Source organism: Sebastes fasciatus, chromosome 17 (assembly GCF_043250625.1).
Source record: "Sebastes fasciatus isolate fSebFas1 chromosome 17, fSebFas1.pri, whole genome shotgun sequence".
NCBI lineage: Eukaryota > Metazoa > Chordata > Actinopteri > Perciformes > Sebastidae > Sebastes > Sebastes fasciatus.
Genome location: NC_133811.1, coordinates 30,139,002 through 30,163,362, shown reverse-complemented (window position 1 = coordinate 30,163,362; position 24,361 = coordinate 30,139,002). Strand labels below are relative to the sequence as shown.

The window sequence follows — 24,361 nt, the reverse complement described above, 5'->3', positions numbered from 1 at the left end:
ATATTACGACTTTTTTTACTCGTTAAGTTATGACTTTATTCTGAAAATCTCAGATGTTTTTTCCCTCAATGTGGTCCTAATACTCGTAGTACATTGTCTCTTTGGCCCTCACTGCATTTGACTTATATACTATATACTTAGACTATAAACTGTGTTACCTTCATCACAATGTTTTGTGGCTCCAGACCGATTTAAAAAAACAAAAACAGTTTTGCCTAAAATGTCTCTTTTGATAGTAAAGGTTGCTGACCCCTGCTCTAATGATACATTAAATATGTATTCTTTCAGGATCCCACGGTGAGACATGACTGATGGCTAAAACCACCGGCTGTAATGATGATGTAATGCCAGTAGCATTAGTAAACGAAGGTTTTGAATGCGTGTTTGTGTTAAACGTTCATGTTAAGATGCACTTAAGGTTTGGCAGCAAGGCAGTGGACAGGCAGTTATGGAGGAGACATTCAAAGGCAGACACAGACACGACGAGACAAATAGAGACGTTCTCATCAGTGTGACGCAGACACACACAATGTGACATACTGAAGAGACGAAGAAGGTAGGTAAAGGACATGAGACTGTTAAGATGAAGTTTAAAACGAAAGTTTAAAAAGTACACAGAGGCTACTGTTACGTTTGTTGTTTGTTTCGATGCTTTGTAAAATCTGGTCAAGCCGATGTAAATTAAGTAACGGGCCCAGAATTTGAAAATAAAATATGTGGGAACCATTTGAATGCTTTGCGTTTATATGCTGAATGCAATGCAGTACCGGAGGACTATATAAAAGCAAATAACAACTGTAACTGTAGCCAGATGAGAACAATACTTTAGCCCAGATAGACCCGGGTATCAGGGACCGACAGACGAACAAGAACAGAAGAAGAGTGTGTATGCCATTCTCACATCACAGCAACACGTCGACAGCTACATGAGGGGGAACGGGAGGAGAGAGGCTGTGTTAGTGTTACTGAGTCCAGGCAGCTGATAAGACGGGATGGAGGTGGGGTGGATCTGCCTGGTCACCACTGGTTGATTCACTTCAGCCTGTACGAGAGGTCACCTGCAGAATGGAGGAGAAAGAGAAGGAGGTCTGTCTGTCATTTTTATATTAATAAATAGTTACAACTCTCAAAGCATTATAACTTAAAGGACCAATATGTCATATATTTACTGTAATAAATCATAAAATGACCATGAAATGTTATCAGAGATCATTAAGGAAACATGCTAAATTGAAATACTGGCTTCTCCGACAACAACGCTACAGACAACGTTTTTAAATTTCCATTCCCGGTCCGAAACATCTGTTTTTGTTTTACATCTGTGTGATCCCGTCCACGGGACGCAAACATCCTTCTGCAGCCGCGGAAGCGAGCAAACGAACTGGACCGACAGAGATAACGTTAACGTTAGATTCTACCCGACCCGAAAAGCCTCGCCACATCTCTCTGTGGTCTGTGTGCTGCTGGGTTATCAAGGCAGCGAGTTATTGTGACGCACAGCAGGCGAAGTGATCCCGACTGCTGCTGAACAGAGGCTGACGCTGAAAAACACACATCTATTCACTTATTTACACACTGCATTCAAAAAACTGCATGTGGTTATCATAAAGTGGGCATGTCTGTAAAGGGGAGATTCATGGGTACCCATAGAACCCATTTACATTCACACATCTGGAGGTCAGAGGTCAAGGTACCCCCTTTTTTCTCGCCAAAATTTAGCATAACTTTGGAGCGTTATTTAGCTTCCCTGCATGACATGTTGCCGATGGATTCCTTAGGTTTTTTAGTTTCATATGATATCTGTACCTTCACTCTAGCTCTGAAACCAAACCTGCTACAGCCTCTGAAAGACAGTGAAGTTGGTCGGGATCGTGGGCCTCAGAGGGTTAATAAGGTGATAAAACGCCAGGACTGTATGTGTGTCAGTGTGCTTTTGAGTCCTCCATGATGTATTTGACATGATACGTATCAGCAGACCAGAGTCAGCAAGTCCAGTGCAATCCAGTGTAATGGAGATATGGATGTGTTACCTGGGAGATGTTGACTCCGGTCAGTTTCTCCACAGCCGCGGGGAGGCGGACCATGATGTCCAGCACCTCTCCTGACAGTTTGGCTGCGCCCACCTCCCCGCCTCCGCTGGACACCATGGTCACCTTGTTGGCTTCACACAGAGGCTTGCTGATCTCTTCTGCCATCTGGTGGAAGACAGAGATATTACCAAACGTTAAAATCCTCACAAACTCCTTATAGGCAGATGAAACAGGAAGTGACGAGGGACTCTGAGGAACCCAGAGGTGACAGTGTGCAAGCTAAGCAGTGAAACTAATTGAATTAACCCTGAGTTTTATATGCCGCATGCATGAATTTGAATACATGCTAGTTTGCACAATATCATAATTATTTGGCTATATGATTTTAAAGTGTTTCTTTTTGTTTTGTTTTAAATATTTTAACGATATGTTTTGACATGATTTAAGAAGAAAGAGTCAGATAAAATGTGAAATTGAAATAGCAAACAATATCAAGTTTCTGAAAAGTTATGCTGTGACTAGGTATCCAAAGAAAGCAAATCAACACTGATACCTTTCTTTTGGTTTTCTGAAGTCTAACAGTCTTTGTAAAAGGTGCACTAACTACTAAATGAGCTGGCCACAAACAGCAGCGATGCAGACAAAAACAACAACAACAGTAGGCTGTAGAAGGTATAAATGGCCGTTGTGGACTGTTGGTTATGTCGTCTCTCACCAGAGGCAGTTTCTCCAGCAGCATGTCCACCATGGCTCCATCCTTGTACTGCTCGAAGGCCTCCGCCTTCTTCGCCATCTGCTCTGCCTCAGCGCGACCCTTGGCCTCCACAGCAAACGCCTCAGCCTCACCTTTCACCTGAAGGAGACGAGAAGATGGGATTACTGGACCAGAGAACAGAAGATACTTGGTGTATTACACTCACACACAGACAAACTCTAGAGAACTCTAGTGGGCATAAAGAGCAATATCTCAGAAAATTATCATCATGATTTCCATTTTAAACTGTTTAAAAAACTAACGGCAGCCGAGTTGGGAATCAGCTGTGACTCACCCTGATGGACTCGGCATCGGCCTCCGCCTCCATGATCAACTTCAGACTGGACAGAGGAGAGAAAGAAACGCAGAGTCAGACAGAGAACCACAGACGGTTCAGCCAATAGTGACAAATACCACTATATCATGAACAATACTACGTACAACACGAGGTGTGTCCTTCATTTTCACTTTTATCTCCTCCAGACTTGATTATTGCAACGCACTTTATTGTGGTATCATCAGGCGGAACATCCAAAGACCGCAGTTGATTCAAAACGTTGCTGCCGGGCTTTTAACTCGTACTAAGAGAAGCGACCACATCACACCGATCTTTGCTGCCCTTCACTGATTACCTGGGAGTTTTTAAAGCCTTGAATGGTCTGGCTCCTGCCTGTGATTTGCTGACACCCTATGAGCCTGATTGATGCTTGAGATCCTCTGGCAGGGTCCTACTGATGGGTCCAAAATCCATACTTGTCAACAAAGGTAACCGGGCTTTTGCTGTCCAGCTGTGGAACTTCGGCAAACTCAGTATCTTCCTTTAAAGGGACTCTATGTAAGAATCAGACACTGCTTGTTAACAGCGAAACCTGTGGCTGCTAAGTCAACGAAAGTCAGCGTCCTGTTGCTCATTTAACAGACGGGCTTCACTAGATAGAACTTTGCAGTTTTGGTGCCGACGCTGACTTTCGTTGACTTAACGGCCAGAGGTGTGGCTGTTAACAAGCATGTCTGATTCTTACATAGAGTCCCTTTAAGTAAAAGGTTTGAGTACTTCTTCCATCACTGGTTTTAATTGACCTTACCATACCATTAAATACCTTATCTATCTGTGTGAATAGAAAGCCTACTTACTAACATAAAAAGGAGGGTTAGCAGGTGACAGATAGAAGCTTGCTGTAATATAAAACGTTTCTTCAATCCTCCACATACAGTAGGTCAGCTCAGCTACGAAACACCAGGGATTCAGTATCTTGCCTAGGGACACATCAACAGAGAAATGTCTCCAGTGCTAGACCGCCTTCCTACTCACAACACCACCCTGTAGCTTTGGAAGAGCAGCTATAAGATAACTTTCCACTCACCGCTGAGCCTCAGCCAGTTTCTCCAGGCGGTACCTCTCAGCCTCTGCAGGTTTCTTCACCTTGGCCTCCAGCTCCTTCTCCCTGCGGGTGATCTCCTGCTCCTGCAGCGTGATCAGCTGCGTCCGCTCGACCACCTGGATCTGCATCTTCTCCTCCTCGATGCGTTGCTTCGTCTTCGCTACCTGGAGGAAACAGAAGTACATTCCGTCATTCAGTATTATAAAATACTAGATCCAGTCAGTAAATGTGTTTACTGATTGCAGTCACACTCTTGTGTACCTGCAGCTGGTAGGCCATCTCAGACTCAGCCTTCTTAGTGTTGACCTCGATGTCGTAGGCTGCCTTCTTCAGCTCGTAGTCCCTCTGGGCCTTCGCCATGTCGATCTCGTTCTTGTACTGAGCCGAGACTTTCTCCTGCATGGCATGGGCCTCCTGAAGACGGAGAGAGAAAAGACGGGTTTCCACCAAAAGGTTCCACTACTTTTCAAGGAAGTAAAAAGTTCCTTCAGCCCAATGTTTCACTGCATTTCCACCGCGGTCTAAAGACCTGCCAAGATTAGGCAGATGATTCCACTGTGACAAAGCAATATGACGTTGGATGTAATGAATGAAATGCAGCAGAGGAAAATGAAACTAAGAGCGTCTGTCTCCACAGTAAATCATCTGTTGATTGTTTTGATGGTTATTTATTTGTGCTTTAGAACGTAACCGCCGTTAAATAATAAGAAAATAACTCCTTCTTTCTCTCATTCTCAGCACCGCCGCACTACGTCTCTCTCTCTTCCACAGCTTGCCCTCTCAGCTCGCTGTGCAATCTCTCTCTCTTTTCTGCAGCTCGCCCTCTCAGCTCGCTGTGCAATCTCTCTCTCTCTTTTCTAGAGCCTAACTTCACTCTTAATGTTGTGAAACAAAGAGAAATGTTCTCCCCTCGTCCTAAATCAATACTAGAGTACTTCCTTGTTTTAGGAATGAAGCGGTACAGTTGAAGCTGTGTGTGTTTTACCAATCAGCGACGATCATCCCTACAAACTCCACCCGGAAAGTTACAGGACTTTCAGAAAGTACAACCCCACAACTGGGTCCTTTTTTCGGGGTGAAATGTCCCCGTAACTTAATTAAGACCCTGGTCCCTACAGTCGAAACTGCAAAGAGTTCCTCAAAAGGTTCTTAGTTCCAGGGGAAAGTTCCTGCGGTGGAAACGGGGCGAAACAGGCAGAGAGAAAGGAGGGGGAGAATGGGCTCAATGGGAATAACTCTTGAAAACAGGATAAACAGGATGAAGATGCTAAAAATACGGACAAGAGTATAGACAAATATCACTGACAACCAAACAAAACAGACTAAGGAATAGACGAGTGACTGACTACTCTAAAAACAAGATGATCGCCAAGATGTCCTTTTATTGGAACATTCATAGGAATAACAATATCCTGCAGGATGATATAATATCTCACCCTGATCACAGCATCTCTTTTGTTCTTGGCCTCTCCAATGCGAGCGTCTTTCTGAACCTGGGCCGTCCGAGCCTTCCCCAGAGAATGCAGATAATCCTGCGTGCCAGAAACAGATGTTACAGATGTTACAGTTGGTAAAGTTCTTCATTCAAGACAGAATTAATACAAGATACGGAAAATTCATTTTATTTTTTATTTTAACAGAAGATGAGAAACGTGCACCTCGATGGCCTGTGTCATTCTTTTGAGTGCAGTTTCAATGTTTTGTTTTTAAATACGCAATTAAACATTTTGCATTTTTTAAAAGTTATACAATGTCCCACTTCTAAAAGTGCCTCATTGCAAGAGGTAGTGGCTACCTGGTCGTCGTGAACATCTTTGAGCGTGTAGCTGACCACGCTGATGCCCATGTTGACCAGGTCAGAGGAGGCCACCTTAAAAACCTGCTCTGAGAACTTCTTTCGGTCCTTGTAGATCTCCTGTAGGTAAGAGGAAGAAGTCTCTCAAGGTCATGGTAAAATCAAAACAATAATATTTGTCAAATACTCAACTGAATTCATGTAAATCTGTCGTGAACAAAGCAAGTAGCATGTTGACACTGTTTCAAGGCAACATGGTTGAATTACTGACTAGGACTTTAAACTCCAGTAAATCACTGAAAACGAACACCCATCAGACCCTTACGGTACCTCAACAGTGAGGTGGGCGATGATGGCCCGCTGGTGTCCCTCCAGCGTCTCCAAGGCGATGTGAGCGATCTCGGACTCTGACTTCCCCATGAACATCTGGCAGGCTGCCGCCAGCATCTGTTTATTCTGACCCTGGATCTTCATCTGTTGGAAACAGCAGCACGTTTATTATTATTAAGTAATAACACGTTAACGCAAATTAATTTTAACTGCATTCATTTCTTTAACGTATTTAGATACGGTTAGATACTTGCGTTTTTTAGGTTGTAGCGGGCTCCGTTTTAAAGCTAGAGTGAAGATATGATAAGATAAGATAGGTAATGCTAGCTTGTCGTGAAGGAGGTTAAATAACACTCCAAATTTTAGCCAGGAAAAACTGTCATGTCCATTTTCAAAGGGGTCCCCTTGACCTCTGACCTCCTTATATGTGAATGTAAATGGGTGCTATGGATACCCACAAGTCTCCCCTTTACAGACATGCCCGCTTTATGATAATCACATGCAGTTTGGGGCATTGTTTTATGCTAAATGCAGTACCTGTGAGGGTTTCTGGACAACATTTGTCATTGTTTTGTATTGATAATTGATTTCCAATAATAAATATATACATACATTTGCATAAAGCAGCATATCTGTCCACTCCCATGTTGATAAGAGTATTAAATATTTGACAAATCTCTCTTTAAGGTTCATTTAGAACAGATAAAAAATGTGTGATTAATTTGCAATTAATCATGATTAACTATTTTAATCGGGTTGACAGCCTTAGGTGAATTCATGGAATTGTTTAGATGAAGAAATTAAGCAGAGCATAAATATAATTCAATTGAAGAAAATGTATAAGAACATCGTTTTGAGAGGTACAGGGATAAGAGGCCTTGCCTCACGGGACTGTGACGCTTCTTGTTGTTGCTATTATTATTTTATTTTGTATATATTAAGATGCTTATTTATGTATTTAAGTTATAGATTTTTACTTTTTTACTTCTGCCTACTCCTTCTCGATCATATAATATATATTTAGTTTATTTAGAATTAGCTGTATATTATTTTGTCTCATTTTTCTTTCTTTTTTTTCTTCCTCTTTTTTTAAATTGCATTTTGTTTTTTGGTCTTTATCTTTTTTGCATCAGCGATGGGTGAGGGTTCGGCGGAAAAATACCAAAATATGGCGGGACAATCATTTACATAATGTGCTTTATTTGTAGGTTTCTGTACACCTGATACTTCCAATAAATTATTACAGAAAAATAAGTAAATGTTTACTGTTCATTTTACTGCATAATGTTGTTTTTGTTTTCTTATTATTTGCTACATATTCAAAATAAATCTAATCTATTGAATTTTTATGCAAACCAATAACTGACACTCTGATATTGAAAAAATAAAATCAGAACAATAAATCATCACAGGATGAGAAATCTGTTGTCAAATGTGGCTGAAACTACATTTGAATAGGAGTAGGTAGAATACTCGTGCTGAGATGTTGATAATCTGCAGCAGGCAGCTTGAGTCATTACAGTAAAAGAAAGTACAAGCAATACAATGTGAAGGGCTGAAAGGCTGCAGGCAGAATGCTGGAACTAGCCTGCTGCTCTCTCTGCAGAGATGCACACTGACCTGGGCTATCCCGGTGACAGAGATGGGCACTCCGTGGCGGGTGTAGACTTTATCGCTCTTCACATTCAGGGTCAGAGTGTTCAGGGAGATCCTGGTGGAGGGGAGAGGATGGTTGATTATCTGCTGCTCTAATGGTATACATTAAAGTGTAGTAATTTCCGCTTTGTATTGAGTTGCAAGCGCTGAGTGCAAGATTTTACAGGTACAGGATCAAGGCCAGCTACAGCGCTCAGACATGAACAGTACGTCTGGTGCCAGATGATGAACTGAGATGAATGTAGGAGGAGCAGCATGTGCATTGGCAGATCCAAAACGGGACCTGGTCTGGCCTGGCAGCAGGCTGTTTGATTTGACAGGGAGATAGAAATCAAACTGCACTTGTGAGGTGGTTGTTGACTACGGGTAAGCAGTGGTTTATGTACAGCACAAATGACATTATTAGACAACAGTTATTGCTCAGTTTTAACTAGTGAGGAGGAGGAAGATGGCCACTGATTTGAATCTGTGTCCATCAGTCATCCTGGCACTATAATTGCAAATTTGTTCTACCTTTCATCAAACTCTTTTCCTTTCCAATTTGTATTTCATGCTGCTGCAATGCCTTTTGCCATCTTATCATGTGTGCCATCTTTTTGTACATCTGGTAATAACGTCAGTTAAAAAGCAGCAACGTCAGAAATTAAAGAACGACAGACATCGACATTTGCCAACCTCTGTATCTGCTGGATGCACGGGACGACGAACACTCGGCCTCCGGGTATCATCAGCGGAGGAGAACGACAAAACCCTGAGAGAGATGAGACACGGAGCAGAACCTCATATCAGATTCAGACATGACGCTCACATAAGGTTGAGTGATATGAACAAAATATGGTATCATTGTTTTATTTCATGTTTTAGCCTTCAAATGGATGGAAATTGAAATTGAAAAAAGTTGCTATAAGTGTCCGTTATATTATACAGGCTGTGGTTTTACCTGACACCACCATAGCCTCGTTGGGACCACAGGTGTAGAACATGTTTGCTGTTCCTCTTTCAGACTAAAAAACAAAGAAAGTAGTAGAATAAAACATAAAATCAGTCACTATTAAGGTCATTTCAGAGAGAGAGCGTTCCTATTGGCTGAGCTCCGGCTGGTGGGCGGTGCTTGGTATTTCCTCAACTGATCTAAACAGGGCTGACGGGTCACAAACATTCTCATCTTACAGCTAAACCGTGCACTACAAGATGTTCCTGAAAACATTGGAGGAGAGAAATAAGCATTACAGTAACAGAATATTGATTACCTGTCTCATGCACCACTGTCAGGATATAGTGACTGTTTTATAATAATTTAATCATATTTGCTCCATTTGTACCCACTGCAGCGTTAACCCCGCAAACACTCCATTTAATAAAGGAATTGTTTGGACTATAAATATATATATGTATATATATATATACATATATATATACATATATATATATATATATATATATATACATATACATATATATATACATATATATGTATATATATATATATAATTTAATTATATTTCTATAAGATTTAATAAGATAATAAATAAGATAATAAAATAAATGTGTGTAACATAAACACACATTATATATATATATATATATATATATATATATAAATAAATAAACAAACACACACATTTATTGTATTATCTTAATAAATCTTATAGAAATATAATAAATATTTATAATAAATATAACCGTTTTATAAAAGTGTTATCATTTTTGCTCCATTTCTACCTACTGCAGCTTTAACCTTACAAACACTCAATTTAATAAAGGAATTGTTTGGACTATATATACATATATAAACACACATTTATTTTATTATCTAATAAATGTAATAATAAGGTCCCCTAAAATGAGTGTCAGTGTCTGTGGTGACTGTCTGTGACTCCCACCCTGGAAGAGGATGGAGGGTTGTGATGGGAACCAGACAGCAGACCTCACCAGCAGCTCAAATCTACTTCAGACAAATGTTGCGCAGTAAAATCTACAAGAACAGCAGAAACACCCACAAATAGAGTCACTTATTAAGGAAGAATATAACGCTTCAAAAGGTCTGTGCAACGTTACAACTGTGCAGACTACCATCAGCTGTCTGTCTGTCTAGAATGGATGGAGCATGCAGAATGGATGTGCATAGAGTTGCATTATAGCGACACACTTACCGGTTATATAAACGACGTGCTTTAAGGTGAAAGAGGAGGAATAAGTAGCAGTGTGTCTTGGCTACAAATAAGGTAATTTGTATCCCAGGTGAGGAGCATTCCTGTTAGACACCAGCTGATGCAGTGAGTCAGAACCTCAGACAAGAAGAACACAGACTGCAGCTCAGCAGCTCTTACTGAGCACAACCATCAGTCAGACCGAGTGAGACCTCCATCTAGTGGCCTGGTGGAGTGACTTCATCTGCCTCTCTGCTAGTGGGGGAAGAAAGTACTCACATACTTTTTCTTTCAAAGGTATTTTTATTAATTGTCAATAATCAATAGAACAGTCACTATTCAAGGAAAGTTAATTTTTGTTTTTCTGAACAACACTCAATCAATCCTACCTGACAACAACAACAACACACAAACAGACACAGCTGGCCTCATAAGATCTCACTGATTCTCAATCATTGATACAATTTCTTCAGATGCATTGTAACGTATTGCATGTTTACTTCATTATCAATAAATGTATCTTATACTTAAACATGTTTTCCAAACTCCAAATTAGATACATGCATGACAAAATGTGTAGTATTTTAAATGCACAAAAACTCAGGAATTACAGATGCAAATATATCCAGATGTAGGAGTACATCTTCATTAATATTAATTTTTCTCCCTTCTTTATGGTTATCAATTTTCTGCTTGTCGTCAAAAGTTAGATCTTGAAAATCTTACAGGATTTGTGAAGCATGAATTAAAAGTAATTTTCAACAAGACACAGACTATTTATGATAAATTGAATAATTTCAAAAGTTGTTTTACATTAACATATGTTATCTTGTATTTATATTTACTTAGAGGTCGTAGATTCGCCGTCGACTGTAGATATTATATTCTGTACTGTATTCTTTACATTTAATTCCCCATTTTTGCCCTACACATTATATAAGTAGTAGGCCTAATATTGTACGTTAAACAGACATAATATAAGATACAACTTTATTTATCCAGAGGGAAATTGCTGTGCAGCGGCTGCAATATAAAGTATGAAATAAAGAGTGCAAATATAAAAATGTAAGAAAGGCCTAACAATAACAATGAGGTGCAAATAAGGTGCAAATCCAAAATATATATAATATATATCCCACAATGCCAAAATCAGGTATCGCCTCATTATTAAATGGAAATAAAACTGAATATGATCTACCCATTTTATGCTATAATATTCTATTGTTCTATTCTGTTCTATTGTGCATTGTTTCATTGAGGTTAGTGGAGCTCCAACAGGGCAGTGATGACAAAACCAGGCACTCCTTCTCCTCTTCCTGTCCTTGCCTTTAAGACAAGGAAACCCCTTTAGAAATAGAACTCTGCCCTTTCAGCCAATCAGCATCGAGGCTCCAACAACAGCAGCCAATCAACAGCGTGAACATCCCAACACTTTAGCTCCGCCTGCAGGACTCAGAGCAGTGGACTCACTCTCCAGCCTGTCTGTGTGTGTGTCTGTCTGTCTGTCTGCTCAGCAGTAGGTTAGCAGCACCTCTTTATCTCTGCCAACACTTCATCACTGACTACCGTTCACCATCCATCATGAGGGAAATCGTGCACATCCAGGCGGGCCAGTGTGGGAACCAGATTGGTGCAAAGGTAAGAAGAAGTAGTGAGAACAAATGAACTTTTTTTCTTTTTTTTGGTTGTTAATCAGCAGTTTATTCTGTTTTTTCCTTTCCAGTTATTGTAAGAATTTCATCCTCAACTTCTTTTTCCAGAGGCCTTTTGTTGTGTGTTTTGAAATATTCAAATGCAATTACAAAGATAAAATCAACTGCTTACAACATATATAAATTTATATTTGTATGTGTATGTATATACAGTATATATATTTGAATGTATAAACAGTATATATTATTATTGTTGTTTTGTTATTATTATTTATTTGTGTGTATATATATTTTTAGATTTTATTTGAGAGTTTATCAGCAGTTTATTCCAGTTTTTCTTTCCAGTTACAGTTTGTTAAGCATTTCACTCTCGACTTTTTTTCAGAGGCCTTTTGTTGTGTGTTTTGCAATATTTTAATGCAATTACAAAGATAAAAGTATCTGTTTACAATATATAATATATATATATATATATATATCATAGACTCAACCATTTAATCTGTTCATCTTTCTTTAGTTTACTAGCTCTTAAATTAGTCTAAAATGTCTATTTTTATTTGGAGTTTCAGACAAAGTAAATGGTCCAGGTGTAGTTCACCACAATCCTTGTTGCACAAGAGAGCATCATACTATATACTATACTATACTCTTACTGGAAGATACATTACATATTGTAATTTGGCTTTTTTAAGTTGTAAATTTGGGTTTTTTCCTGCCTAACTAGCGTCCAATTAATTTGTTTTCAGTGCAAGCAACCCTTTATCCAAAGGATTTTTTTACACATGCTTTTATATTACATTTTATAAGGGTATATGCACAAATGTACATAATTATAAAGTAACATTCAACTCACAGTCAAAATAGAAATGAAATGGAAAATCCCACTTAATCCTTTTGTAACAGTGGATGATAAAATACCAGACTGATACAAAGACAGGAACAATGAATCACTGTTGAAACATTTCAGTGATGTGATGGTTCATACAAGAACCACAAAGTACAGTAAGTGTTGTTGTGAGTGATACAATAGAAGGTTAAAGATACGAGGTTTTATAAAACCATCTATAACTAATAAGATCAACCAATAGGAACGTAATGGTGATGCAGTATTCTAGGATATGAACGAATCATAATCTTGCACATGAATGCAGTAACAACTCACACTTTTGGAACTGTTGACAAAACAGTGATTCAAGTCATTGATCCATGATTAATGAAGCCGGCCAGACTGGAGCAGACACGCTGGGCCAGCTGCTGTCTCGGCCGCCTGGTGAGCCCGACGCTTTGTCACTGAGAAAAAGAGCAAAGACGAACACAAGAGGATGAAAAGAAAGGAGAAGTTTGCTGAGGCAGAGCAGAGGAACGCAGCAGGAGGGGGTGAAGGAGGGTGGTGGTGGTGGTGGGGGGGGAGAGATAACAAGTGTCTCAGTGTCTGCTCTGAAAGAGGTCATTTAAATAGATGCTTTAAATGTCCTGTGGTGTTTCTACAATTAAGTTCCCAGAGATCCACTGCCAGTCTTCAACGATTAGACGATTAGTCAATCAAAAGAAAATGTATCTGCAACTATAATGATTGTTTTAGCCAATTTGCACTAACTAACTTTAGTGCATGCATGCACTAAAAGACACGTGCGGCCGGCTCGGCTTTGTCAACAAAGCACAGAGAAGCTCGTATTACAACATTACAACACACACAGAGGGAGAGCTTTACTCCACTATATCTTTACATAGACAGTAGTTGTTTGCTGCTATATTAATGCTTTGGATATCATAGAGAGCACCTTTAAATGTGAATATTTGATGGATCAATTAAATGTCTTTGAAATATAGGTTTCGGACTGCTGGTTGGGTTAAACAAGCAATTTCACAGTTTTTTTTAGATTTAATAGATTAATCAAGAAAATAATCTTTGAATTGATCGATCATTCTGTAAATGATCGTTACTTGCAGCCCTGACCCGTCGAGGCGTGGCTTCCACTAGACCTCTGAAGGTCTGCTGTGGTATGGCACCAACCCGTCAGTAGCAGATCCTTTAAGTCCTGTATAAGGTGCGAGGTGGGGCCTCCGTGGATCGGACTTGTTTGTCCAGCACATCCCACAGATGCTCTATCAGATTGAGATCTGGAGAATTTGGACATCCCACAAGAGCTGCAGTTCTGGAGATGCTCTGACCCAGTCGTTTAGCCAGCACTATCTGGCCCTCGTCAAAGTCGCTCACATCCTTACGCTGGCCCATTTCTTTCTGCTTCCAACACAAAGTTCAAAGTTCAAAATGTTCACTTGCTGTCTAATATATCCCCCCCACTGCCAGGTGCCATGGTAACATGATAATCAATGTTATTCACTTCCCCTCTCAGTGGTCTTATGGCTGATCGTGTATATGATGACTTGTACATTTTACTCTCATCACCCTCTAAGTGGAGTCCAGCTGTGTCGTGTTGTTAAATTGTACATTATCAGAACATCTTGTAATTGTAAGAATCTGAAAAGGATATGTGGCTTCATTATTTTAAGTAATATACATCTTTATAATATGGCCCGTTACGCACTAATCCAGCAGATGTGCCCTGGGGACGGGGAGGGAGGGGTTCTTGGCACGGCAACAAGAGGCGTGGCAGCAACATATGTGGTGACTCAAACTCCCTGATCAGTGAAGACGAGTGTATTTAAGGAGGATTTAGTCACGCTGAGGTCATCCTCATTTCACAGTGGATTAACTCCGCTTGAATTCACTCGCTCACCAATCTAGTCCCAACCAAAATTACTGGTTATCTTCTCGTCACAGGCAGGTTTCAGCACTCGTGTGTTGACTCTCGACCTTTTCCTGCCATTCAGGAACAGCCAAAGATGGCGAGGTGATTGCCCACCAATCTCCATCTTTACCACTAACACACACACACACACACACACACACACACACACACAAACGTGCCAACCTCCCTCTGCTGATCTCTCCTACTTCCTCTTAAACACACACAGTCCATGGCACAGATTAGGGTCAGTAGACTGAGCTGGTGTGACAGTCTGCGCTTGTATCTTAACCGAGGTTGGCGTTAATGTTTCAGCCGGTAGAAACGAGGCCGACTCCGAATGAGAGGAACAAGGAGTTTGAGTACTTCTATAAGCTTTAGAGATGGTGTTGTATTTATGTGTGTGATTCCCTAAACCAGCTAGGAAAATCAAGTATAGCATCCTCCCTTCCCCATAAAGCTACATAAAGGATTATTTATGTCTATTTTAACAGCTAAACTCACAAAGTCATGTTGAAGATAAGAACATCTTGTGACCTTAAATCAAGAAACCAGATTAGTCTGTTTGTCCAAATGATTTTCTGATGTTGGTTAAGAGACTTTTCTGCCCACATGAGGTGGCAAATTGAAACAGAAGTGTGAATGACTCCGTCCAGAGACAGCTGGACTCTGCTCTTTTTCCATTTGTCTTCCTTTGCTATGTAAAAAAACCCTGGTTTTACCTATCTGAGATTTTCAAAGTGCACAATAGAACTTACTTTCAGAGTAATGTGTTTTAGCTTTTTATGCTGCAGAGTTACTAAGGCTACAAAAGGTCTAGCCATTTTTTCTCAATCAGAGCTGCAACGATTTAAGGGACTCTATGAAAAAATAGAAAATTGCTTGTTAACAGCGTCACCTGTGGCTGTTAAGTCAACTAAAGTCAGCGTCCTGTTGCTCGCGCTCGCTCAAAACAGTGAGGAGACACACGTCAGCTAAAAGCACAATATCACTCTATATTTCAGCTGCTTGGCAGTAATGTTAGCTGACCAGACGAAGGTCTCTCCATGAATCACTGCTGATCCTAGTGTTGGCTTTTCCTGCCTCAGCCTCCCGACCGCGGCCGGAGGGAATAGGGGAGACACCGGAGTTTTGGTCGGAGATGATAACGTTTCTCTCTGCGGAGCTCCGTCACTTCACAAGACATGGGAAACCTCTGTTGGTCTGGAGGAGCTGCAGCAGTTATTTCTGCACAAACGTCCACTGAACATTCACTAGATATTCTCAGAGCTACTAACTCTTCTGCAGTGTGGAGTGTGCCCGCATGCACGTGAGACGTGGAGAGAGATAGCGAGTGAGAACGAGCGCGGTGTGTGAGTGAAGGCAGGCAGAAGTGCAGAGTACAGCAGAGACTCCGGTCCTGGAGACCAAAGCTACGGTCTCCCCCGCATCCTCCGACCGCGGCCAACACTGTTTAACAGAGGGGCTTCACTAGATAGAACTGCTGATAGAGCGGTTTTGGTGCTTCCGTGTAATTTGTGTTGGAGTCTGAGTCTGAACAGCGTAACGACACGCCATTTCTGTATTTTCATATCGATATCATACATCTACGGGTCATTTGTAAATAGTTTCTGAGCTGCATTCGGCTGCCCTGTGATCTGGATCAAAGCTACGGTCCCCTCCAATTTCAAACCGCCTTTGGGTCAGAAAGAACAAATTTGAGTTGTGACAGCTCGCTGCGTGCAAAAAGAGTGTGTATCCATGAAATGCAGCTTTTAATCAGCATGACTATTGGAGAAAACTGACGGAGAGATTGCAGTTCAGGGCAAGGTTACTGCTGAAAACAACCTTCTTTAACCAGATTCAAAGACAGGAACAGAACATGTTGCTGTTTTTAGGTGATCTTGTGACCGTAAAAGGTACTCAGAGGACAGAAGACAGAAGAGTGACTGTAAACCACTCTCTTCTTCCCTCTTAGTAAATGAACTTGCAGTTACGGCCTTAATCAGTTCACAAAGACACCTCTTTCTGAGAAAAGTCTCCAGAACTGTGACTGAATAACTCTATCAAGTACACCGCATTTTATCACAATTAAAGCTGCAATTGGATGTTTCACGTTTCAAGCCCAGTGACCGGTTGGTTGTTGAAGATGGCTGTTAAAAGATCAGGTTTTAGTGTAAGATTAGATGAAGGTAATAAACATTGCGTGTCTAACAAATTGACGTTTATCCGTGTGTGTGACCTGTTTTTGCATGACTTGAATTCAACACATAGTTACACGTTTGTTAATAGCAATACCATCTTCATTACACAGTACAGTACATCTTTACTGAGGCTCTATTGTGTTTGTGTGTTTAGTTCTGGGAGGTGATCAGCGATGAGCACGGCATCGACCCAACGGGAACCTACCACGGAGACAGCGACTTGCAGCTGGACAGGATCAGTGTGTATTACAACGAGGCCACTGGTAAGTGAATCCTGACACACACACACACACACACACACACACGCACACACACACACACACACACACACACACACACACACACACACACACACACACACACACACACACACACTTTGATATAATGAGAAGACATCCCCCCTTTTGTGGAGTTACTGGCTCACTGCAGCTGAAAGGACAACCGTTTTATAATGTTAGAACTCCCCTTAGTGGCACCGTGATGTACTACTGAACACCCATACACCAGCTGTACGGTGATAAACTGAGCTTTTCACTCTACTAAACTTTTGTAAATAATAAAGTGAAAAATATTTGTCAGAAACCCCCGTTGAATAAAGAACGATGGAGCATCACAGGGAGAGAACTTGACTTCCATTAGTTTTCAGTATTAATCCTGTATGTCAAATAACAGAGAGAGCCACGAGTCAATCACTCGTCAACTCGGATCAAACGGTCAAACTAGGCAGCGCTGATCAAATATGAATCAATATCCTGTTACTGTAATGTCTGTTTCTCTCCTCTAATGTTTTCAGAAACATCTTGTAGTGCACGGTTAAAGAGCTGTAAAATGAGAAAGTTTGTGCCCCGGCAGCCATGTTGAGATCAGTTGAGGAAATACCAAGGTTGAGTTCAAAAAGTAAAAAAATTACATCCTAACGTCTTCTCCTAACCACTTCTCCTTGACCTCGATGGAAAACGTCATGAGGTCAAGGAAAGATGAGAAGGATAATTCAGAAGGACTGAGGAAAAGACGACCGCGGTGTTCAGAGAATCCGACTCTTCTGACACTATAGGCTCTGTAATCATGATGCGATGGCGCAAATGTTAGTGACGCGAGTCTGCCAACATATAATAAAGGATTATCTGACCTAACGTGGACAACCGGTGAAAAAATATCACTTCATTACCACGGTTAGAATTTAAATAAACAAAAGGAATATATGTTAAATATTGAGTTAATCGTCCGAGTTATGGAGAACGGGTAGGACCAGATACTTCTTCCAACTTTTTTTGGGACATGAAATATTTATTTATGTTGATTATTTGTTAATTGATTGTTTACTGTTCATTTTATTTGTTATTCTTGTTTTGTTTGTTACTTGTTACATGTTCAAAATAAATTATTAATTAAAAATAAAGTGAAACGAAATGGTTGTCCATTCATATTAAACATGAATCACAATTTGACTGTATGAAAATAATATGCAAGATCAGCATTTGTTATTATGAACGGCCGAATGGTGCGTCGCTTTAAATGCTGCGGCCGCAAGGAATTGTGGGATGTTATACTCTCTTTTCCTTCGGTAAAGGATGCTCCAGTGTATCCTCTGCTGAAGGAGATAAGAAAGGGAGCATTGAAGCTCCTTTCCTTAACATTTGGTGAATTCAAACAGCTCTCATCACGGCTGCTACTGAGATACTTCCGGGTCATTTCACTCCGTTAAGAACCTTCCTAAGAGAAAAGGACTATTCGACCGCAACCCAAGTTACTTTTCAACTGTTGTCTAGTTTGATTTTGCAGCTGTAATACCTTCTTAAAGGTTTACTAATATATGACGCATTGATTGGGCTGACATGTTGTTTCTTTCTGCGTGTGTGTTCAGGTGGGAAGTACGTGCCCAGAGCCATCCTAGTAGACCTGGAACCGGGCACCATGGACTCAGTCCGCTCTGGACCTTTTGGACAAATCTTCAGACCTGACAACTTCGTCTTTGGTAAGAACACACAGAGGAGGTCAGAGGTCAGGGTGGGATACAAAACAGCAGTCATGGAGCTTGACTGACTGAGCTGACTGTCCTACATGGCTGAGACGAGCCCACTGCTGCCATAAACTCCCAGTTTTGTTGTGAATTTGGTTCGGTTTAATGAGAAAAGATACTTTAGCTTCTTGTTCTTATTCCCCAGGTCAAAGTGGAGCAGGAAACAACTGGGCCAAAGGTCACTACACAGAGGGGGCGGAGCTGGTGGACTCGGTCCTGGATGTGGTGAGAAAAGAGGCCGAGAGCTGCGAGTGTCTGCAGGGTTTCCAGCTCACGCACTCTCTGGGAGGAGGAACCGGCTCCGGCATGGGCACCCTGCTCATCAGCAAGATCCGGGAGGAGTACCCCGACCGCATCATGAATACCTTCAGCGTGGTACCCTCTCCTAAGGTAACACATGCAATATTGTACCATTGTATACAGTAAAAACTACATTTTGTTTCCTTTTAGGTCATTTTTCATCAAAATAAAATATTAATACCATCATCTATTGCAACTCTGATGGAGACGTAATATTAAAGGAGTAGTTTTCTCTCTTTTTAGTGCTTTTTCCATAAAGAGAAAATAGTTAAGACAGTAGTGCATGAGACAGTTAATCTGAAAACAAATCATGTGCCTCTGTGTACTCCGGTGTACTCCGGTGTCCTCCGGTGTCCTCCGGTGTCCTCCGGTGCTCCTATCTATATAGGTAATCTATATGAGCCATAACTGTTGATGTCCCGTGTGTCTTTGTCTTCAGGTATCGGACACCGTGGTTGAGCCGTACAACGCCACGCTGTCAGTCCACCAGCTGGTAGAAAACACAGACGAGACCTACTGCATCGACAACGAAGCCCTTTATGACATTTGCTTCCGCACTCTCAAACTCACCACGCCCACCTACGGCGACCTCAACCACCTGGTCTCGGCCACCATGAGCGGCGTGACCACCTGCCTGCGTTTCCCCGGCCAGCTGAACGCCGATCTGAGGAAACTGGCCGTCAACATGGTGCCCTTCCCCCGCCTCCACTTCTTCATGCCGGGCTTTGCCCCTCTGACCAGCAGGGGGAGCCAGCAGTACCGCGCCCTGACGGTGCCCGAGCTCACCCAGCAGGTGTTTGACGCCAAAAACATGATGGCCGCTTGCGACCCTCGCCACGGACGCTACCTGACGGTGGCCGCCGTGTTCCGCGGCCGCATGTCCATGAAGGAAGTGGACGAGCAGATGCTGCACGTCCAAAACAAGAACAGCAGCTACTTCGTGGAGTGGATCCCCAACAACGTCAAAACGGCCGTCTGCGACATCCCGCCGCGCGGCCTCAAGATGGCCGTCACCTTCATCGGCAACAGCACGGCCATCCAGGAGCTGTTCAAACGCATCTCTGAGCAGTTCACCGCCATGTTCCGCCGCAAGGCCTTCCTCCACTGGTACACCGGCGAGGGCATGGACGAGATGGAGTTCACCGAGGCGGAGAGCAACATGAACGACCTGGTCTCCGAGTACCAGCAGTACCAGGACGCCACGGCTGAGGAGGAGGGAGAGTTTGAGCAAGACGTGGAAGAGGATGCCTAAAGAAGTAACAAAGAAATGATGTAACATGAGATGAAGAAAGAGATGAAGGTAGTAACCAAAAAGAACAAAATCCAGAAAAATGGTTAGAGGAGCGTCGGGGTCTGAATCAGTTAACGGAGGAATGGAAACTTTGTGAAGCAAAAAGATTAAAAGATGAATGTCGGCAGAGAAGTGAAAGAGAAGCAGGATAAAAAAGTTAGTCCTGGAACTACTTTTCAAGGAACTAAAAGGTTCCTTCAGTCCATAAATGTCTGTGTTTCAACCGCGGCCTGAAGACCAGCGAATATTAGGCAAATTACGTATGAAAATGGTCGCAGCAGTAAACAAACTCTGCAGTTCAGTGTGCCCCTTCATCTAAAAATGTGGTTTTGTCTCACTGCGACGACATTAACTGCTGCTTATTACACGGCTTTGTGGAATACTTGATTCTGATTGGTCAATCACGACGTTCTACAGCGGCGCTGTGTGTGTTTCACCATCAGCGATGGTCATCTTTGCAAACCCCACCTTGAAAGTTGTCCCTGGAAAAGGTTCCCGGTACTTAATTTAGACCCTCGTTCCTGAAACGCGATGAGTTCCTCAAAAGGTTCTTATAGTTCCGGGGGGAGGTTCCTGCGGTTGAAAAGGAGCTTTAGGTTGCCTGTAACCCTGAAAGTGAGCTTCAGAAATGTGAAATCATGCCATTATCAGTGTTTAATATTTTTATTAATGTTCATTACTGATCAGTATTTATCAATTCTAAAGATCCACTCTCAGATAAATGTGAATTTTGGCAGTAGGTGGGACTGTCAGTTTTTCTTTTCCTCACTGAGGCCTGTCCTCTGAGTAAATTGATCAGAAATGCATTTTGACTGTGTTTGTCACATGTTAAAGGCTGTGGGTGAGATAACAGAGAAAACTGTGTGGTGGGATTCAGTCTTCAGGGTTTTATAAGTCAACATCTAAGTAAAAGATTTATCTCCACACCTGTTAAACAGAGTTCTTTCTCTCACAATGTAGTAACATGAACTTTTATGGAAGAGAGAAGAAGAAGAAGCTGAAGGCACCCGTCAGTTACAACTTAACAAATTCACATAATCAGGTCATTGTTTTAGTGCCATAGCAGATATAATAAAGACGGACATGTTTTAATAAGGTTTTTTTGTTGTAAGTTGTCAATCAGAACAAAGCTGTGTTTCACTGAACTCCTGGCAAACAAATTGACTTTACTAAGATCCGTGTTCACAGTTTTAATGCAGCAGCAGCAGCAGGATTATTCTCAGACGCCAGCCAACGTCATGAGGAGGATCACACGCTGAACCCAGGTCAGAAGATGGAAAGCATATTAAACTTTGCCTGATCTGTTTTCCATGGGTATATTTGACATCACACCAAGTTATTTTAATGATTAAGGCTTCTTGAAACACATTTCAAAAATACGATGCCGGATGCTTTTGTTGCTCTCTTTTTTGAAAAGGGGGAAAAACACCAATTTGTTCTTGTTTCATCCTATAAAGTCCTGTGAAGAAGTGCACGAGTTCACATTGTGATAAATGTTTACACTGAGCCACTACAGTTTGTATTCAAACCAAACACAAGTCATTTGTGTTCAGTATTTATATCGGTGTGTGTGCTGTATTGTTTGTTAGTACCTTTTTGAATTCCTGTTTGACGTGGGATCCCAGAAACTGTGAAATCTTTGCGAGAAATAAAAAGGCATTTGTAAGAGGAAAAAAAATACACTTGTACTGTTGCTAATGATAAACAGATTTCTTTTCAGTATGAGCTTCCAGGAAGTCGTTACACTTCTTATAACAACAAATGTTTATCAAATGAAGGCAAGCATCCTACATCTTTTCCATCTCTTTGATTATAGAGTGTCATTTTAATGGCAAGTCTATGAAATGAATAACTAATGATGTCTAAGACTCTTTAAATATAATTAACACTGAAAAAAGTGCAGGGAGGCATCTATCTATTTGGTTTATTTATTATCATGACCCGAGTTATAATAAAGTTCTGCTTTAGTCTGAGTAACACATCTACAGCCATGAATGCACCTAGCAGCTAATAATAAGAAAAGGAAGAACAGAAAATAAATTTATAATTGTATTAATTAATTAATTAATTAATTATTACTTTTAATCATTGTTATGATTTATTACATGGCTTTGTTGAGTACTCGATTCTGATTGGTCAATCACGACGTTCTACGGTCCGTTATTTCTTTATAACAGACCGTTGCTATGTATAACAGACCGTTGCTACGTATAACAGACCGTTGCTATGTATAACAGACCGTTGCTACGTATAACAGACCGTTGCTACGTATAACAGACCACTGCTACGTATAACAGACCGTTGCTATGTATAACAGACCGTTGCTACATATAACAGACCGTTGCTACGTATAACAGACCGTTGCTACGTATAACAGACCACTGCTATGTTTAACAGACCGTTGCTATGTATAACAGACCGTTGCTACATATAACAGACCGTTGCTACGTATAACAGACCGTTGCTACGTATAACAGACCACTGCTACGTATAACAGACCGTTGCTATGTATAACAGACCGTTGCTACATATAACAGACCGTTGCTACGTATAACAGACGGTTGCTACGTATAACAGACCACTGCTATGTGTAACAGACCGTTGCTACGTATAACAGACCACTGCTATGTGTAACAGACCGTTGCTATGTATAACAGACCGTTACTATTTATAACAGACCACTGCTATGTGTAACAGACCTTTGCTACGTATAACAGACAGTTGCTACGTATAACAGACCTAGCTATGTATAGAAGACCGTTGCTATGTAAATAAATAAATAAATGAATAAATCAGGACCTTGGACAGCGGCCGCACCACAAACAGAGAAGTACATGTAAAATAAAAAAATAAAAAAATAAATGAATAAATAAAAAAATAAAAAAATAAATGAATAAATAAATTAATAAATTAATTAATAATTAAATAAATAAATCAGGACCTTTGACAGCGTCACAAACAGAGAAGTACATGTAAAATGAATAAATAAATGAATAAATAAATGAATAAATAAATGAATTAATAAATGAATTAATAAATAAATGAATAAATAAATGAATAAATAAATAAATGAATAAATGAATGAATCAGGACCTTGGACAGAGAACCATTAGGTCATGCATGTTTAACTGGTGGCCTGATCTGCAGAGCTGCTGCTCGTGGCTCAGAATCAGATCGACGATTCTTTCCGGAGATTCCCGAGCAACTCCGATCTCAAACGGTCCACAAAGCCGACACCAACCGAAACTCTCCAGTTCTACTCCCGATCCGGCCCTACTGAAGTGTGTTGCTGTCGGGTTTGAGAGCTGATGTGTGTGTGGTGGACGAGATTAATGAAATAATAATAACAATAAAAAAAGGAGATTTCCAGAAAGCATCCCTCCTGAGCCCCTCCCAGTCCACTGCTTTTCGGATCCGAAGCTTGACAAAGGTAATTACCATCATCCAATTATTGTATTACAGCAATAGATCTTTTTTTTCCCTCTCCAATATTTCCTTCAAACAGGGAGGTAGTGGGTTAAATTCTGCAGTTTTTCCTTTTTGCTTGTTTGGACTATATTTGCTGGTGCTGATGGGAGGCTGATTCAGGGCGTGTAACCAACAGCAACGCGGTGAAGGCGTGCAGGACGGCAGCAATTACACCGCAATAAAACAATTAACGCTTTCCACTCATATAGAACAGGAGAAAGGGAACTTTTCTTAATTGCAAATTCACAGTATTCAGACATGCATTGCTCATTATACTGCATGAGGTGTTTGTGCACCGAGTGGCCTCCTTCCTTCTCTCTGTGTTAATTCTGTGAAATGATTCTGCAGCTGTCTATATAGGAGACTCTTCTATTAGCATGCACACTGTGATGCTGATAATATATAATTGGGATCACCAATGTGTTGCCCATGGCAGGCTGTGCAGTGCATCAGCATGTCCTGCTGTGTGTGTGTCTGAATTGAGGGGTATTTTCTGGTCCATCCTGTTAGAAACGATTACGCAATGTACTTGAGAGCTGTACAGCATCACATTAGAGCCGCTGACTAAGTGTGAGTGTTGATAGAGTGCATGGAGGACAG

General features: G+C 41.1%; 3 protein-coding genes across 6 annotated transcripts in view; 2 read left to right on the top strand and 1 right to left on the bottom strand.

The window, feature by feature from the left end:
- Positions 1 to 210: 210 nt before the first annotated feature.
- Positions 211 to 10,275, bottom strand: LOC141753864 (flotillin-1). 4 transcript variants are annotated; one of them, XM_074612490.1, is made up of 14 exons: positions 10,101 to 10,275; positions 9,831 to 9,922; positions 8,888 to 8,951; positions 8,623 to 8,698; positions 7,912 to 8,002; positions 6,292 to 6,435; positions 5,962 to 6,081; positions 5,603 to 5,698; positions 4,428 to 4,580; positions 4,149 to 4,330; positions 3,080 to 3,125; positions 2,746 to 2,883; positions 2,031 to 2,195; positions 211 to 1,058 (listed from the first exon to the last, which is right to left on the bottom strand). In XM_074612490.1, the coding sequence occupies exons 3-14, from the start codon at positions 8,928 to 8,930 to the stop codon at positions 1,038 to 1,040; spliced, it is 1,275 nt and encodes a 424-aa protein (XP_074468591.1). In that variant the 5' UTR covers positions 8,931 to 8,951; positions 9,831 to 9,922; positions 10,101 to 10,275; the 3' UTR covers positions 211 to 1,037. The 4 variants fall into 4 exon arrangements, with proteins under 4 accessions (XP_074468591.1, XP_074468590.1, XP_074468593.1 ...); XM_074612489.1 differs by lacking the exon at positions 9,831 to 9,922; XM_074612492.1 differs by lacking the exons at positions 9,831 to 9,922; positions 10,101 to 10,275 and adding an exon at positions 8,112 to 8,251 and having other exon boundaries at positions 8,888 to 8,952.
- A 1,271-nt stretch (positions 10,276 to 11,546) lies between these two features.
- Positions 11,547 to 21,984, top strand: LOC141754506 (tubulin beta chain). Its single transcript, XM_074613598.1, has 5 exons — positions 11,547 to 11,735; positions 16,837 to 16,945; positions 18,547 to 18,657; positions 18,848 to 19,092; positions 19,442 to 21,984. The coding sequence occupies exons 1-5, from the start codon at positions 11,679 to 11,681 to the stop codon at positions 20,252 to 20,254; spliced, it is 1,335 nt and encodes a 444-aa protein (XP_074469699.1). The 5' UTR covers positions 11,547 to 11,678; the 3' UTR covers positions 20,255 to 21,984.
- Positions 21,985 to 23,461: 1,477 nt separating this feature from the next.
- The window catches only part of LOC141753854 (uncharacterized), a 43,983-nt gene continuing 43,083 nt past the window's right edge, over positions 23,462 to 24,361 (top strand). The window contains exon 1 of the mRNA XM_074612470.1: positions 23,462 to 23,723. The gene's annotated coding sequence lies outside the window, so the exon portion shown is untranslated. The remainder of the gene's footprint in view (positions 23,724 to 24,361) is intronic.